This window comes from Scyliorhinus canicula, chromosome 21, assembly GCF_902713615.1.
Source record: "Scyliorhinus canicula chromosome 21, sScyCan1.1, whole genome shotgun sequence".
In the NCBI taxonomy this organism is placed as follows: domain Eukaryota; kingdom Metazoa; phylum Chordata; class Chondrichthyes; order Carcharhiniformes; family Scyliorhinidae; genus Scyliorhinus; species Scyliorhinus canicula.
Window position 1 is genome coordinate 42,171,649 of NC_052166.1, and position 17,718 is coordinate 42,189,366.

Below are 17,718 nucleotides of genomic sequence, written 5' to 3' on the forward strand. Positions count from 1 at the left end.
AAATGAGGTGAACTGGAATTAACTTCCTGGCCTAAGAATCAACACATGCATCTCCTTCCAATTTTGTGACAGGCATGGAGGACTAACAAATTTATAATATAAGTAATTTAGTACAGCTGCACTTTCTCCTAGATTCAGTACTGACAAAAGGTGTAATGTGAGTCATTATGTTTCTTAGACAAGGAGTTTGATAACCTTTTGTCGGAATACATAAGACTGGAAAAGGCTTGTGTATCCCAATCAACAGTCCTGAAAGATTATCAGCTCCCACCTGTCAAAGGTGTTACGTTAATTAGCTCAAATCGACAAATAGAATCAAATTCAATTAGCTGAGCAAGTGTAGTAAAATGCAAATGTACATCTGCAGGTTGTATCTTTCTGGATCATATTTACAAAGTAATGAATATCTTTCCTATTCTTCCACAAACACTTGCCAATTGTATTTTAATTACTTTTTACTGGTAAACAGTATATAGCTGTTTGTGACCAATGGTGGACAACAATATTGCCACCCACAGTCTTATCTAGAAAATGGAGTAGGTATCCTTATCTATTACCAGGAAAACATTTACAGCATTTAAGGACTACAATCAATAATCATGAATTTCAGAGGGTAAAAGTCATGATCGCAAGTTGGGGACTGCATTTGGCTTAAACTGGGAATCCTGAATACTGTGCTGTAGTGATAATCTACTTTAGGCTAACCAGATTGAGGGTCAATTATAATATTAGCAGAACAGATTTATATAACAGGTATCAAGGGCGCATGTACACATCAGTATAAACATTGCCCAGTTTACCTTTTGGATGTATGATAATCAGCATGTGCCAAATCAAAACTGTGTTCAGTACAGTTATCAGGGCAGAAAAAAGCTCAACTGAAAACTTATTTTATACGAAACATATACGGAAAATAAAGAAAGGAAAGATTGAAGTTAATATTTCCTTAGACTCTGCAATTAAATAAATCACTTTATAAAGCTAATTTGTGAATTAATTTATTCTTTTAGGTTAAAGGATAATGTCAGAAGCATTTACGTCCGACAAATTCTGTAAGATTTATTACACAATTCAAAAAAGACCAAAGTAATGAGGATACTGTGATGCATTATTGTGGGTATCATGATGCTCAGCCCCAATCATGAAGGGTATTTGGGTAGTTGCTGCTGGTGTAGTTCAGGCTTGTATCCCGTTATCTGATCCCAACCCTTCCGACAGGTCCGGACTATCCATTCATGCTCATCATCATCTGAAAGTACAGACAGACATTTCCTTGTAATTTGTCAGATGAAAGTGAAACTTTGCCAGTAAAGTTCAGACTGCAGCATGCTGCAATTAGATTTAAATTGACTCAATCCCCGAGACCCAAACATTTGTATTTTTTGTATGGCCAATCAGGGAAGGTTCCAATAATGCACCCTTTGTTATTTTATGACTTATGATGGGCATCATGTCAGACCAACCTCCTCCTTGTTACATCAATTACATCGGCTAACTTGCATTTTTTTGTTGGATGCACCACTCTGCTCAGGGTGGCCATGTACCGTCTTATTATGCTGGATGATAAACATATTCCAGCTTCAGTAGAACCCTGTAGGATAATTGCAGTAGGTTTTCTGGCTAATTTGAATCAGTGCAGCTGCAACCTCTTCAGTGGTAACCCATGAAACAAGATGAACTAGGCTATTGTCATGAACAAGGCTTAAATCCTTCCCTGATTGTTCATAATTGGTGACGATGGCCTTAACAGCCACTTGACTAGCCTTTTCACACTCTACCTGGCTGTGTGGCCACCAAATTAAATCCCAGATGCCCAGGCTGATTCCTGCCAGCTGCATGGAAACTAACTACTTTCTCTTATTCTCCCTCGTCCTGTGACACTGGGTCAAACTCAAGAAACAGATTTTATCACTTTTTAAAGCGCAATTAATCCTTGTGGTTTCATTTGTACTAGCTACCAGCTAACCATAATTGCCATTTAGCTTAACTGCAATTGTTTGCATATGGTAATTAAAGCTTAAATACAATTGCTCTGCATATTCTCACCTTTTATATAATTTACTCTTTGAGACTGCAGCTACATTTTCTCCTTTTAACATAACAGAACTCTATAATCAACTGGAAATTGTTATTTGGCTGCGATTTGATCATTGGCAGGATCTTAGTCTTACCATTTTATCTTTGCAAAGGAATACAAAACCATATATTCAAATGCATTTTCCAAACATTTGGGTAAATAATGAGTCAAATATGTATTCTCTGATATAAGAGAATTTAAATATAATAAGTTGTATGATTTCCTTTTTAAATGTTGCCATAAAAAATAATTATATCATAAAATACACTCTTCATAATGTGTAGTCTTCCCCCTCCTGTTAAAGAGCAGGACTGGGGTGAAAGCTTTACTTTCCCGTGTAGCATTCTGCTCAAATCATCTTATGATTTAACAAGTAGCAGGGTACATTATTGTAATATATCCCAAAGTTAGAACCTAAAGGTTAATTATCTAATCTTAGTAATTTAGTTTTAAGTTAATCTTAGTAATAAATAATAAGTATAAAATAAGTTTCCCTTTATGCTTTCTATCTAAAGTGGTGACATGATAAAACAGTCATTAGTACCTACTGCAATATATATGTTTTCAATGTCTAATGCTATATTTTATATTACTGCATAACTTTTGCTCGCAGGTCTGAATTTCCACTCCCGCACCATTACATTTGGAGTTTCCCCAGGATCTTGAGGCCCCTTTCAATTTCTCATCTGCCCTCCTTGGTACCAGGATCCAAAAACACATCAGGTTCCACATGTACTCTGTTGATACCCAGACGTACCACGCCATCAGTACTCTCAACCCATCCTCTGTCTCTGACGCTGATTGTCTGACATGTGCCATTGGATGAGCAGAGGTTTCCTCCAGCTAAATGGTGGGAATAGAGAAGCCATTTCTTTTGTACCCAGCACAAACTCCATCCTTCAGCTGCTGACTCCATAACTCCCCCTGATGGCTGTTGGCAATGGAATCAGGTTGTTCACAACTCTGGCGGCCTATCTGACCCGAAGATGAGCTTCTAATCATCACCAATGCCACACTTAGCTCACCTCCACCCTCTCTACCCCTGCCTCAGTTCATCTGCTTCTAAAATCCTCATCCATTCCTTTGTTTCTTGTAGGCCATTATTCCAATTCTGTCCTAGCCAGCCTCTCGTTCTCTGCCCTCCATAAATTTGGGTTCATCCAAAGGTCCGGTGCCTATATCCTAATTCACAGTTAGTCCTGTGCTCACTGACTTACATTGGGTCCTGGTCAAGCAACATCGTGATTTTAAAATTCTCATTCCTGGTTTCAAATACTTTATGGCCTTGCTCCCCTTAATCTCTATAATCTCCTTCAGTCTCCCAACCCTCTGAGATATTTGGTTTACTCTAATTCTGGCCTCCATCATTGGTGGCCATGCCTTCAGTTAGCTAGGGTTCAAGCTCTGGAATACCTTCCTGACACCTCTCTACCAAGCTCTCCTCCTAAGACACTCCTGAAAACTTTCTGGTCATCTGTCTAATATTACCATGGCTCAGTGTCAATTTTTTGTTTGATAATGCTTCTGTGAAGCATTTTGGGATGTTTTTGCTACATTAAAGGCATTATAGAAATGCAAGTTATTCTATGAGGGCAGTTCTGCTGTACTACTGTCTACCAATTCATGCAGTATCATCTGAAAATACATGTGCCTTCTCCTTACATCACTGTGGCACAGTGCCCAAACCCAATGAAAATTGGCAGTAAAAAAGAACACTAAAAGAACTGAACACTGGTTTGCCCTGGAGGAGCGTCTGAGATAAAAGCCTGCAGATGTTTTGGTTGGATATGAAGTAAATAAGCACCATGGTATCTAGAGCACCTCTACTTGCCAGTCAGGGTCTTTGGGGGTAACACATAAGATCCAGCATAATATTTCCCATTGTGACATTACTTCTACTCATGTTGCTATGCTATCATTTCACATTGACCAGTGGAAGTGCTGCCAAAAATGACAACAAACTCAGCTGGCATAAGGTGACATAAGGTGTGCAGAACTGCTTTGTCCTTGGGCAACAAGCAGTGTCTGCTGACTGCACATTAGACTATCTTTAAGGCACCTTAGATCAGCAAGTAGTGATCATTACTTCACATTCTGTTTCTCCCCCTTTATCAACACTTTCTGCCTTAAATAAATAGAGGAAACTTTACCTGGAAAGAATGAATGAACATTGAAACTTGCAAATGGTAACGGCAAGCACAGTTCCGATGCATTGTCAATTTTTCACTGATGAAATGAAAAATGAAATGAAAATCGCTTATTGTCACGAGTAGGCTTCAATGAAGTTACTGTGAAAAGCCCCTAGTCGCCACATTCCGGCGCCTGTTCGGGGAGGCTGGTACGGGAATGATTCACCCCATAACAACATACCTAACACATTTTCCCAATCTGTTTCTTGTATAAAGGGTAAAGCAACAGACAATATTGCTTTGAAAGAAAATATGTGTCACAATTCGCCGAACTGACAAACAGACAAAGGTTGCAGCGCACAACACGCTCTAGAACTATGGTATGTCTCACTTTGAAGCTATACCGTATGTGAGAGATATAGATTGTGTGTAAAGGAGGTAACTACGACTTTTACAGCTGCTTTACCCAGTTGAGATATTCAAAATATGATAAACAGCCCCTTGTTTAGCAACATAGCTTATCTGGTTCTCAGTTACTACTATTTATTATGGATGATAGGGGATGGAATCGACCCAAAAAACAGCCATATTATGCAAGTGCAGATGTAAGTAATTGGCAACACTTTATTAATTCAGAGAAAAACAGGTATCCCTCTTAAATGGGACAAAAAGTATATTGTTAAAGTACCGTACAATAATAAAGATCAAAAACTAGTCCTTTACAAAAAGTATATTTTCTGTAACAAAGGGCAGAGATTCAGTGAGATTTGACAGTGTAAATAATTTATTTCAGATTATAAAATTAAGTTTCATGGTTGACTTCTCTTTGAGTTTTACACCACTGAGGTTTGTTATCCTTGGCCAGACTGGACACCGATTTGTGAAGAGGGTTTGGGTGGGGAGGAATCAGTGGAAAATTGACATAATGCATCAGAACTGTGCTTGTTGTTACCATTGACATTGCGTGGCATTAACAAAAACCACAGATCCTCTGCCTGCTGGGATGATGTTGCATAGCGTACAGCAGCAACATGGGGTAATGTGTTCATGAGGGAAGAAAAGAGAATGAACGCAAATGCCATTTAAGAATATATTACTTCTAAATCTCTACTTTTGAAACATCTGGGCTCAAAACTCTTCTAAATTGCTTCAAATATCTAGAAAGGTCTCTATTTCGCACATAAAGCTTTAGGAACTTTCAGTGATTTTAATGATAATTTACTGCAACAGTTTACAGTCGGCCAGAAATCTTCTGGCGTGGACAGTCTCATAGCATGCCCTGTTAGTTAGACTTTTCCTACACACTTCAGATTTTCCCGCAAAGTTTCTGGGAGTACATGCACGCTGATAACTGTATGGCAAAGGCAGTAGGATTTCTTGGACCATGATGGGTGCAACATGCAGCGTATCTCCTTAACCAATGAGATTTAACGATTGAGAAATAAACAGGGAAGGACGGTGAATTAGAGTACCTGCGTTAATGTCAAATCAAACAAAGAGAGAGGGAAAAAAAGAGTGGGAAAAAAAGATTGGACTAAAGGTGAGAGAACAAAATAGGCAGAAAGGAAAAAGAAAAAAAATATGTCTCTCAACAGCAAATCACTACTTGAAATATAGAAACATGGAAAATGGGAACAAGGGTAGGCCATTCGTCCCTTCTAGCCTGCTCTACCAATCAACACGATTATGGCTGATCCTTGATCTCAATGCCACACTCTCCATGACACCGTTAGAGTCTAGAGGAACGATTTAACAAAAAAAAAGTCCCGCTGTGGGTGGGTTTAGCGGGTTGTTAGCGCCGGGAACGACTGTGCTATCGAACGGGACTCTGTTATTTTTTTACTTTCATTCCCTGCACTGAGGGGCTCTGCTCGACTGTGCTGAATGGCTCCCCGATCTCTCGATCCCCCAACACGACATCCAGACCCCTCCTAATTCCCCAACTTCCTGTTGGGGGGTCCGCGAGCCATGCTAAATTTTCCCTTAATTGGAAAAAAGGAATTGGATACACTAAATTTCTAATTTTTTTAGCACATTGTTCATAATGCTATGCTATTAATTTTTTTTATTTTATTAAATTTTCTTTCATAATTTAAAGTCCCCAATTCATTTTTACGAATTAAATGGCAAATTAGCGTGGCCAATCCACCTACCCTGCACATCCTTGGGTTGTGGGGGTGAAACCCACGCAAACATGAGGAAAATGTTTAAACTCCACAAGGACAGTGACCCAGAGCTGGGATTGACCCTGGGACCTCGGTGCCGTGATGCAGCAGTGCTAGCCACTGTGCTATCATGCTGTGCTATTAATGAATAAACTTAGTTTTAAACTTAAAGTGGCAATTTCATGAAAACCACAAGAAGGTTAAGGGCAAGATGCTGTTTCACAAAGTTGAAGGCAGAGCAGTGCAAACTATCCATGAACCTGTCGGGACTTATAATTCGTATCTCTCCCTTATCAAAATATGCTGGCTAATTTGCATATTAATAATAGCATCCGCCGTTCACATGCCAGTACGCTTTCAGCAAATTCTGGGCCAATATGTTTGTCTCACAACATGCACTTTTATTAGTTGTAAAAGTTAAAGAGGGGGTATTCGTTAGATTTTCATTTGCATTTAAAAGTAATCACGTTCTTAAATTAGCTTCCTGCATTTGAAATAAATGTGAGGAATAAAAACTGTTCCACTTTTGATGGCGATGCTGTACATTCGAAAACTCTGCCTTTTCCTTGTCAAGAACAAATTAAGCACAGGATTGCCAAAGGAGGGACTGTTTTACACCCTGTTTATCAGTGAACAAAACACCAGTCTCTACAGAGAATATTCAAGCACGTGGGTTAAAGGCCGAGGAACCTGTGCATCCTTTTAAGCCACTCCCAGACCAAAGAGAGAGACAGCAACACTTTCTGCTAACCTGTCTGGTCTTTGGAGTCGAGTAAAGAGCTTCCTGAATGCTTCCTACCATCTGCTTTTGCTAGCTTCAAGCCCTGGCCAGTGTTTCCTGTCCCTTCCTGCAATGTCTGCACAGAAGTAGCTCTAGGTCTGTCCCTTTTATCCCAGCCTTCTTCCTCAGTTCCTCCCGTCTGCAGCTGTTCATTTACTCTTCCTCTACAGCCCTGGCCTTCTGGCCCATACTATCTCTCTCAAGGGAGTCCAGTTCCTCTGCATATTGGATACCAGCTACCTCCCAATTGTTTTCTTTCTTGAAGGAACGTTGTTGGCATATATCTTTTGTAACACACCCTGCTGATGGGTTTGACTTTTATAAATTGAGAATGAGCTCGAGCCAGTTTAATGTACAAAATAAAAATCTTCTATTTTTGTGAAGACAAGAGTAGAATTAGACATGGAACATTACACAAATAGTTGCTTTTGTACATGAACAAAACAGAAATGTTAGACAGGAAAACATACATCTTATTAGTCCCAGAAATAAATATTATTTAAAGTGCATAGATTGTCCATTCTGTCTGAACTCACTGTAAGAATTTGTTGAATTGTGCAGATAAGCAATAAGATTCTTTTGACATATGAAATTATTCTGATTCGAATGTACTTCAATATTATTCAATATACTTCAGCATCCATATAAAACAGTCAAAATGGCACTACACTTGTGGCGTGTTGTGCAAAATTCACTATTATTGCAAAAACATGAATCTGTACAGATGTTTATGATGGGTGACGGCAAACAGAGAAATAAGAATGGGACAGTGTCATCCGACTGATGCCTGTCAAACAATAGCACTATGGCTTCACAGCGCCAAGGTCCCAGGTTCGATTCCCAGCTGGGTCACTGTCTGTGCTGAGTCTGCACATTCTCCCCGAGTCTGCGTGGGTTTCCTCCCAGAGTCCAAAGACGTGCAGGTTAGGTGGATTGGCCATGCTAAATTGCCCTTAGTGTCCAAAAAAGATTATTGGGTTACGGGGATAGGGTGGAAGTGAGGGCTAAATGGGTCGGTGCAAACTCGATGGGCCGAATGGCCTCCTTCTGCACTGTATGTTCTATGTTCTAATAGATTAAAGATTAGTATAAACAATACTGCAGATGCTGGAAATCTGAAATGAAAACAGAAAATGCTGAAAATGCTTAGCAGATCACAGGACTGTAATCCGGAGACCCAGGGCAATTCTCTGGGGACCTGGGTATAAATCCTATCACGGCAGGTGGTGACATTTGAATTCATGAAAATCTGAAATTTATTTTAAAAGTCTGATGATGACCATGTAACCATTGTGGATTGTCATAAAAACCCAACCCTTGAGGGAGGGGAACCGGCCACCCTCACCCGGCCCGCATGTGACTCCACATGCACACCAATGTGGTTGACTCTTACATGCCCTGTGAAATGGCTGAGCTGACCACTCACTTCCATGGCAATTGGGGATGGGCAATAAATGCTAGCCCAGCACACGGCACGTCCACATCCCATAAATGAATAGAAAAAGGTCAGGCAGCCTCTGCGGAGGGAGTAAGAGTTATGAAATATTAAAGGTAACTGCTGAACTCCATGGTGTATTATAAATAGAAAGGAACAGATTACCAGTTCATATTTCAAATCTGCAGATTACATTAGATTAGGAAACTTACCAGCATTACGAAGAAATTTATTGTTATAACCAGTGATTACTCTGGTTACAGGGTTATAGAAACCATCACCACAGTCATAATGTCCTTCCGGAATTGTTCTCGGCGGATCCAGGTTTGTGAGTTGGGAACGACCTTAGCCAAATGCAGAAATATTAACAGATTACAATAATATCTATTATATATACATATCTTATGTATAGGATATACATATCTTATGTATGTATATATATATATACGGCAGTGAGTTCAGCACTAATGCAGTCAAACCTAATTATGTTGCAAGACATGAGAGCAAAGCTTGAATTGTTCGTGAAAAAATTTCCAAGGTCTTATATGGTTGTTAACCGTTATAATGTGTTTTTTCTTTTGGGTTAATGTCTTGAATATCCTGAGTATGAAATGGGTGAGAAATGGCACAATGCAACAGGAAGGGCAGAATTAACCATGTAGTAAGTATAAAATATCAGTAATTCCAGTCACATATCAAGAAATATTTTAATCCTACAAGTATACTTACTATTTATTATTTGCTCTTTTCTTTGTGAAAAATCATGGTCTCTTATAACATACCTGCTGGTTTCAATCCATTACATATTTCAGTGTAAAAGCGCCTGTCATAACTATCACAATATGTCCAGTCTTCTTCATATTCCAATCCATCTGCAAATATGTAGTCACCCTAAAATGTAAGTATAACTAATCAACAAGTGCCAACTGAGGCTGCAAACACTGCACACCCATATCAGAGAAACAGCTCCTGGAAAACATTTTTGATCAGGTGTAAAGACTTGAAAGGGTGTAAAATTGCTTATCGCACAAAGTTGTCACTTTTCTGACTAACAAACAGTAAAATACATGCGAATCAGTTTGAATGATTGTCATTCCAAACAAATTATAAAATTCTGGTACTCCACAAAAATATTCAAATCAGACCTCTATTACGGCTCCACTGTCCCAGGTGGCTACATATTTGCTTCCATTCGGAAAGTATAAGGTTCCTTGACCATGAAACATGCCATCTTTCATTCCTCCCTCATATCTTGTTTCTGTCGGGAGGGTATACACCCCATAGCCCTCCATCCTGAAAGAAAACAGAAAACAAAAAACAAGAAGGAATGAAAGAAACAGGAAACAGAGGAGTGGGGGGGGGGGGGGGGGGGGGGGGGGGAGAGGAGGGGGGGGGGGGGGGAGGAGCCGAACGGTTGTACCATTTTTGGCTGGCTATCCACTGTGGTAGCAGCAATGAATGTGACAGAATAACAGTCCCCTCGTGATATTTCTTCTCAAATTCATTCACATGGAACTACGTCTCAATCAAAGTGATAATGAGATGAGAAAAAAATGTGTCCCTTTGGCCTTGCACTACCAATTCCCTTGTCAATTAATCCCTTCTGCCCTCCACCCTGTCATAGGCTTGCCCTCTTTCTGTTGCTTTAACCCTATTACATCTCTAGGTCATGGAGCTGCCTGGCCTGCAGAGTAGCATTTTCTGTTTTTATTTCAGATTTCCAGCACTTGCAATATTTTGCTTTTGCACATTTGATCGGTTGAAAGGAAGGGATTTGAAGAAAATTGGAAAATAGTTCCAGAGACAACTGGATAAGTCTCTCGGAAAATATCAGGTATATCAGGCGGCATGGTAAACAGTTGTTAGCACTGTTACATCACAGCGCCAGGGACCCATGTTTGATTCCGGCCTTGGGTGCCTGTCTGTATGGAATAGAGTCTGCATGGGTTTCCTCTGGGTGCTTCGGATTCCTCCAACAGTCCAAACATGTGCAGGATAGGTAGACTGGCCATGCTAAATTGCCCCTTAGTGTCCGATGGTTAGGTGGGGTTGCGGGGATAGGGCGGGGGAGTGGGCCTAGGTTAGGGTGCTCTATCAAAGGTCAGTGCAGACTTGATGGGCTGAATGGACTTCTTCTGCACTGTAGGGATTCCATGATCATGGACAAGGGGTACTTAGATCAAATGTAAAAGATCAACCCCAGATTTAAAGTCTTTTGATCAGGAAGGCTTGAAAGGGTGTGCCAATATTTACCACATTCATCAACATAGGAAAGAAAAGGGCTGGCAGGCAAGATTCACTGGACTAGAACATCATTCGTTTTTTTTAACACCCTATAGAGTTTACAGTGCTGACAGTTTGGTGTGGACATAGTTTTCTTCAGTTGATGCCTCTGGCACAATCGTGAAATAGTAACCTACTATACAGCCTTTTTAAGTAGAGCTAGTAGCATTCTTTACAAAACAAAACCCCCAAAAAATGTTTTCTTGGTAATGATCAACCTTCCAATAAATTTGCAGTCTCAAAAATCATGCGTCAACGTTCCGCACACTGCAACATTAGCCAGGGACCAAAACAGGTCATTCTCCAGCTTCTCATTAAAAGAGGAATTTCAGACCCCAGCTACTGGCAGAAAATTGGTACTGCATCAATCATTTTTTTATTTAGTGTAACCCCCCCATTGTTGAACAGTGCCGCCAAGACATGCACACGACATGAACTTCAATTTATTTTTTAAAATATTTTTATTCTCCTTTTTCACATTTTCTCCCGAATTTACACCCACCAACAATAAACAATAATCAGCAACAAATATGTCAATCCCCAAACAATAACAACGATCCCATCCTCCCACCAACCCCCAAACATCAGCCTGCATGTTTACATAAACAAATGACAAAAAGGAATCAGGGATTACCCATAGTCACCCTTAATACACACAACCCCCTCCCCCCTAACCCTCCCGCCCAACTAATGTTTGATGTTATCCAGTTCTTGAAAGTGCATAATGAATAATGTCCATGACAGTAGAACCGCTCCGTCCTTCCCCTCAGTTCAAACGTAACCTTCTCAAGGGTCAAGTATTCCAACAGGTCCCCCCGCCACGTCAGGGCAACAGGATCCGCCTTCGGGCGATCAACGAGGCGAAAGCTACGATATCTGCCTCTGCACCCGTTTCCAACCCTGGCTGGTCCGACACCCCGAATATGGCCTCCCGGGGACCCGGGTCCAGTTTCACGTGCACCACCTTGGAAATTACCCTAAAAACTTCCTTCCAGTACTCCTCTAGCTTTGGAGAGGACCAAAACATATGAATGTGATTATCGCCCCCCCCCAACCCCCCACCCCCCCCCCCCCCCCCAACCCCCCCCCCCCCCCCCCCCCCCCCCCTCACCCCACACACATCTTCTACTCCTTCAAAGAATCGGCTCATCCTCGCCCTCGTGAGGTGTGCTCTGTATACTACCTTCAGCTGTATCAGCCCCAACCTCGCACATGAGGTGGCGGCATTTACTCTCTGGAGCACCTCATACCAGACCCCCTCCTCTATAACCTCTCCCAACTCTTCCTCCCTCTTTGCTTTGATCCCTTCCAGTGGTGCCTTATCCTCTTCCAAAATAGCTCCGTACACCACTGACACTGCCCCCTTCGCCAGTCCCCTTGTCGTCAGCACCTCCTCCAGCAATGTGGAGGCCGGTTCCTCCAGAAGCTCTGTATCTCCTTCCTGGCACAATCTCGAACCTGCAGGTATCTAAACATTTCTCCCTGCTCCAGCCCATACTTCGCATTCAGCTCCCTCAATCCTGCAAACCGACCCCTCAGAAACAAATCTTTTAGTGTCTTAATCCACTTCTCTTCCCATTTCTGAAAATTTCCATCCCACTTCCCTGGCTCAAATCTGTGGTTCCCCTGAATCGGCATTTCCCTTCACCCTGCCCCCAACCCGAAGTGTTGGCGAAACTGCCTCCAGATTTTCAATGAAGCTATTATTACTAGTAATAATAGTAGTACTAGCTAGTAGTACATCAGGTTCGGGAGGCCGAAACGCCCTGCATGCCTTCTCTTCTGTAGTAGCACCTTTCTCACTCTGGCCACCTTCCCTCCCCATATGAATGAGGTAATCCTTCCCTCAATCTCCCTGAAAAAAGCCTTTGGCAGGAAAATCGGTAGGCATTGAAAAATAAACAGAAATCGCGGCAACACGTTCATTTTAACTGCCTGTACCCGACCCGCCAGTGACAGAGGGAGACCATCCCACCTTGCCAGATCAGCTTTCACTCTCCCCACCAACCTAGTGATGTTGTACCTGTGAAGCCTTCCCCACTCCCGGACAACCTGAACCACAGATACCTAAAGTGAGTCCCTGCCCTACGGAATGGCAGCCCCCCCCCACCCATGCCCCCACCCCCGGCCGAGACACCATAAAGTACTCACTCTTGTCAAGATTCAACTTGTATCCCGAGAAAGACCCAAATACTCGCAGTAGCTCCAATATTCCCCCTATCAACACACTTGGTTCCGATGCATACAACAGCAAGTCGTCAGCATATAAGGACACCCTATGCTCTATCCCGCCGCACAATTCCTTTCCATGCTCCCGAACTTCTTAATGCGATGGCCAACGGCTCAATCACAAGTGCAGACAGCAGGGGGGACATAGGACATCCCTGTCTCGTCCCACGGTGGAGAGAAAAGTATCTCGAGCTGATTTGTTTGTGCGGACACTCGCCTTTGGCTCCTTTTTTAATAGCTTTACCCAGTTCACAAGTCTTGGTCCAATCCCAAATCGCTGCAGAACTGCCATCAAGTACTCCCATTCTACCCGGTCAAACACCTTCTCAGCATCCGATGCCACAACCACCTCTGTTTCCTTCCATTCCACCCGTTGAACTTCAATTGTTAAAAGTTATTTAGAAAGTGTGAAGAAATGCTGATGTTAAAAAAAAGGTGGGAGTGTGTAACAAGCTCCGAGTAACTGCATCAGTTTGATTTGATTTTTCTTCACCTGAGCCAAGTATCCTGAAACATCACTTGCCTGAACTGGTTCTCAGCTCTGTGTTGTGCCCATATCATCACAATGATTTTTCACTTTGGTGCGTTGGGATTGGACAGTGGTTCAGTCTCCTTGTGAAAACAGTACGGAAAGTCAACGCATTCTGATTCTCTTTTTTTCAAATTCTATTTTCAAGAGTTTGTAGTCATATTCTATGAAGCCACCGATGTCTAAGTGTTGTCAATCTATGCAGAGCATTGATTTGGAGTCAACGTATTAACAACCAAAAACGGGATAAAGTAAAGTCGCCATAGTCCCAGATGACCATAGGCTGCTTTCCCCTTTGAGGGGCAGAGCTGACTGGTGCTGATTTAACCTGACGATCACCACACCCCAGGTGAGGGGCAAGGTTGAGGAGATGAGCCTTCATGAATAACCTCTGCAGTCATTCGATAAACTGAGAAAATATTAGCCCAGAAATTACTGTTGCAAGTATTTGCGTATCAACACAATAATGCATTCATTCTCATGACATTCAACTTTTCCCTACAATGATAGAGGCATTAACCAGTACAGTAAACTAATGTATGGAGAAATTTCCTGCAAGCATGGTCCCATTGGAATAAGATGCCATTGGTGTGTGTTGGAAGGTTGCAAAGACTAGTGAAACTAGTCTTTTTCTCCACACCGAGTTGTGGATCTGCAGAAGCCCTTCATTCACACATACATGGAATCCAGACTAATATCATCACACAGCAAACCATTTGAAGGATCACCACTTGAGCTCCAACGTCATGGGAAAGAGTAGCCCTGGGGATAAAAGTATTGGGTGGATTTTTAACCAAGCATGGGTGATTTAATGAGTAAGTTTTGAGATGTTTGGCCAGTTAAGTTTTTTTTTGCAATGAGAAAATGTTGACAAAGCAACATTTAAAAAAACTAAATTTAGAGTACCTAATTATTTTTTTTCAATTCAGGGCAATTTAGAGTGGCCAATTCACCTATGCTGCACATCTTTTTGGGTTGTGGGGGTGAGACCCATGCAGACACGGGGAGAATGTGCAAACTCCACACCGACAATGAACTGGGGTGGGGATTGAACCCTGGTCCTCAGCGCCGTGAGGCAGCAGTGCTAACCACTGTGCCACCGTGCTGCCCTAGACAAAGCAACATTTTGAATGATTTAATTTGCTTCTTTTCTGTCTTTTGCAAATTATTTGCTGGTAGATTTCTGTTGATTCTTCATGAGTGGCTTCCCTACTTACCTTCATGTCAACATCATCCATTTAACGGTGATTTATTTTCATTTTTTTTTAACTGAATAACATTTAATTCAATCAAAACCATAAGATGTGCTGTTGGACATGCTCGTAACATTTAAATAGTGCAAGACAGCTATTTTGTATCTCTTCCCACACCGCATCGTGCACAAGGCAGACTTTCATTTGTTTCCATGGCTAGTTTTTCCCTCCTGGAACAGGTCACTAGCCTGTTTCATGAGGCTTATAGCTTGAGGGACAACACTCCACATCAAACATGACTGACAAGGAGTCTCTCCTGCTCTTACCACATGCCATTGGCATGTGTTGGAAGGTTGCAGGTAGATACTCAACCTGTTTGACCGCATTATGAATGCCATCAAGTCTTGGTGTGGAACTCGAACCCAGAGCTTCTGGCTCAGAGGCAGAGACACTACCCACTGCACCACAAGACCACCATTAGGACACAATAAGCAGAGCAAAAATGATGCTGGATATTGCTAAATCAATAAGGTGAAATTTCCAGAATTATGATGGAGCTCTAGTCAGGTTGCAGCTGGAATACGGAATTCTTGCAACGTAAGGTGGGGATTATTCTCCGGAGGGAAGCAGCATGGTTGATCCTCAGTGTCCAATAGAAAAATTTTATAAACTAGAGCTTCATAAGCTTGAAAAGGGTACTTTATAGGATATCATAGAACCTTATAGTTACTATTCAATCAACAGGCAATTCAGGAGAAGCGTCTTTACTCAGAGAGAGGTTAGAGTATGGAACTTTCTACAGAGTGTACTTGTGGCAAATATCGCAGATGTATTCAAGGGGAAGCCAGATAAGCTTCTGGAAGAGCCCTTTATCCCCACTCTTGCCCACTCAGCCAATCCTCTATCCATGCCAGTACCTTGCTCCTAACATAGGCTCTTATCTTATTTAGCAGCACCTGTACGGCATCTTGTCAAAGGCATTCTGGAAATCCAAATAGATTACATTACGTCCACTGGCTCCCCTTTGTCTAACTTCCTTGTTACCTCCTCAAAGTAGTCTCACAGATTTGTCAGGTATGATGTCCCCTTGACCGAAGCCATGCTGACTCAACCCTATTTTACCATGTGCAATCTCATCCTTAATAATTGACCTGCATGTATCTAAATATTTCCCCCTGCTCCAGCCCATACTTCGCTCCCAGTTCCTTCAATCCTGCAAACTGACTCCCAAGAAACAAATCTTTTTGTGTCCTAATTCTTTTCTCCTCCCATCTCCGAAAATTTCCATCCCACTTCCCTGGCTCAAATCTATGGGGCGCGATTCTCCCAGACAGGGAGAAATCGTAAGGCTGGCGTCAAATCCGGGTTTGACGCCAGCCTCCCCCTCCCCGACCGGGAACCGATTCTGGTCCCCGGTCGGGGCTAGTATGCCGCGGCCGTGAACTCCGGCATCGCGGGCTTAACGAAATTCGTTAAGCCCGCTTGCCAGAGTTTGCGCCGGCTGACGTGTCACATGACGTCAGCCGCGCATGCGCGATTGGAAGACTCCAACACGCGCATGCGCGGATGACGTCATCGCGCATTTGCGCGAAACCCGCGCATGCACGGGCCGGGAAGCCCCTCAGCCGCCCCGCGAAGTGATACAGCGGGGCGGCGGAAGGACAAAGAGTGCGCGGGAATCGGAACTGCTGCCCGCGATCGGTGGGCACCGATCGCGGGCCCGTGGCACCCTTGGCACGGCCGTGGTACTGCCGTGCCAATCAGTGCCATGGTTGGCAAGATCGGGACTTTACGGCCGTTTTTACGAACGGCCAGTCCAGGTGTGTTTGCCGTTCGTAAAAACGGCCGTAAAGGGCTTGGAACTCGGCCCATCGGCCAGCTGAGAATCGCTGCTCGCCGTAAAAAAACGGCGGCAGCGATTCGTATTGGGAGTCGGGCGTGGGGGGGAGAATAGCGGGAGGGCGTTGGACTAGCGTGGCCGTAAAAATTTACGAACCCCGCTATTCTCCGCACCGTCGTGAGTGCGGAGAATTGCGCCCATGGTTCCCCCGAAGTGTTGCCGAAACTGCCTCCAAATTCTCAATGAAGCTATTACTACAGTACCAGACTCCCTGAGTATTTCCCCAGGGCCGTTGGGAGCTTGTATGCTTTTTCTTTTGCTTTTATGCTGTCCCTGACGTCCCTTGTCAGTCATGATTGCTTCGACCTCCCCTTAGCATGTTTCCTTCTCCTTGGGATGAATTTCTGTTGTGCCTCCCGAATAACCCCCAAAAGCCTCTGCCATTACTGTTCTTCCCCACTAGGCTCCCTTTCCAATCAACTCTGGCCACGACTGAAACTAACGCTACTGCTCTAGTGCAGTACTGAGGGAAATGTGGCGTCGTCAGAGGTGCTGATTTCTGAGACCACCACATCCTATGGCTCTATTTATTCCTCGCCAATTTCTAACCCTCAATGTGACATGGTGTCAAGGTCTGCATGTTAGTCTGACACCCAGCTCCCTTCAATTATCTTTCCCAATTCCTTTAGTTCCTGTTTTGTCAACCAGCTTGTTTGCCATCCAGGCTAATGTTGAGGCCCCCTTCTCCGAGGGTCAGAAACCAGCTGACTTCTCCCATACCTGCCATTGTGATAGTCCCCAACATAGCTGCTGCCTGTGTACTCCATGGTCTGGGAGGAGGGGGGAAACAACAGCGTCACCATGGCAACGCCCTTTCACCCCTCTCCATAGAAAGAAAAAGTAGAGAGCCACAAAATTAGTTGGGCGCAGCGAGACAATCAATATTTTCAATGGGTACACAAATTAACGAGTTGAAAACTGGAGGCGGAAGCCTGAACGGATTTGTCATCTGAAAGTCAGCCGCGCCGAGATTCAACCAAACCCGCTGGCCGGCGAT

General features: G+C 43.0%; 1 protein-coding gene across 1 annotated transcript; it reads right to left on the reverse strand.

The window, feature by feature from the left end:
- Positions 1–982: 982 nt before the first annotated feature.
- On the reverse strand, positions 983–17,694 carry morn5 (MORN repeat containing 5). Its single transcript, XM_038782505.1, has 5 exons — positions 17,442–17,694; positions 9,733–9,880; positions 9,370–9,478; positions 8,800–8,931; positions 983–1,249 (listed from the first exon to the last, which is right to left on the reverse strand). Exons 1-5 carry the CDS (start codon positions 17,522–17,524, stop codon positions 1,140–1,142), a joined length of 582 nt encoding a protein of 193 aa, XP_038638433.1. The 5' UTR covers positions 17,525–17,694; the 3' UTR covers positions 983–1,139.
- Between the last annotated feature and the right edge of the window lie 24 nt (positions 17,695–17,718).